At 28.4% G+C, this 867-nt stretch overlaps 1 protein-coding gene across 1 annotated transcript; it reads right to left on the reverse strand.

Annotated features, from left to right (window-relative positions):
• Positions 1 to 44: 44 nt before the first annotated feature.
• LOC126910137 (uncharacterized) lies at positions 45 to 861 on the reverse strand. The gene is made up of 2 exons (XM_050692522.1): positions 453 to 861; positions 45 to 139 (listed from the first exon to the last, which is right to left on the reverse strand). Exons 1-2 carry the CDS (start codon positions 830 to 832, stop codon positions 91 to 93), a joined length of 429 nt encoding a protein of 142 aa, XP_050548479.1. The 5' UTR covers positions 833 to 861; the 3' UTR covers positions 45 to 90.
• Between the last annotated feature and the right edge of the window lie 6 nt (positions 862 to 867).

An 867-nucleotide genomic window follows, 5' to 3' on the forward strand; every position in this document is an offset into this window, starting at 1 on the left:
AATCATTTTATAATTACCGTTGACCATAAATGTTTCCAACTATTTCTACATCTTTCGCCCAATTTGTTTGTGAATCATTGATTACAAACTTTACTTTTTGTGGAGATTTATAATATTTATAAGAGCAAACAATATCTTTCTAACAAAAAAGACAATTTTAAAATATTTTTGTTTTTATTAGAATTAACCAATATATATTATCAACTTCATGACAAAATTACAAAACACAATTTTTTCAATTATTTGTAGGGAAATCAAAAATACACTATTTTTATATAGATTAAAAGAGAATTTTATTATGTTTAATGCCCAATTACTACAAGAAAAATTTAAGATTTTTTATTTTGGTATACGTAACTCCATCCTCTTTAATTTATGTATTAAAAACTTGACTAGTTTTTTTGTAAAACGCAGGTTCTGTCATGTAAATGATAATAAAATAATATGCCTACCTTATAAAATTTATAACATTATCTATTTTTTGAAATAATTCTCCAACTTCATTATTTTTTCTAAAATAGCATATAACACCTTCTTCGTGTTTACACGTTTCCATGAACACTGCTTCTTCAATAGCTGTTACTTCTTGTTCTGGGGTACGATTATTTTGGCGATCATTCTCAGTAATAATATGGGAAGTGCAAAGTTTATTCGCATCTTCATGTAAATCCATACTTTCCACAGAAATCCTGTCGCCACCATTCTCTTGTTTAACTGCCAACAAAACTTCTATACCAGCTACTTTGAGCTCTGGGGTACAATTATTTTGGCGATCATCCTCAGTAATAATATGGGAAGTGCAAAGTTTATTCGTATCTTCATGTAAATCCATACTTTCCACAGGATTCTTGTCGTCGCCACTTTCTT

The sequence above is a fragment of the Daktulosphaira vitifoliae genome, unplaced genomic scaffold, assembly GCF_025091365.1.
Source record: "Daktulosphaira vitifoliae isolate Bord-2020 unplaced genomic scaffold, ASM2509136v1 Scaffold_4857, whole genome shotgun sequence".
NCBI lineage: Eukaryota > Metazoa > Arthropoda > Insecta > Hemiptera > Phylloxeridae > Daktulosphaira > Daktulosphaira vitifoliae.

Excerpts from the sequence above, each read along its gene's own strand:
- LOC126910137 (XM_050692522.1), bottom strand. The coding sequence starts at position 832 with ATGGATTTACATGAAGATACGAATAAACTTTGCACTTCCCATATTATT. Across the intron at positions 140-452 it reads AATGTTATAAATTTTATAAG|AAAGATATTGTTTGCTCTTA; the intron begins GTAGGCATATTA and ends CTTTTTTGTTAG.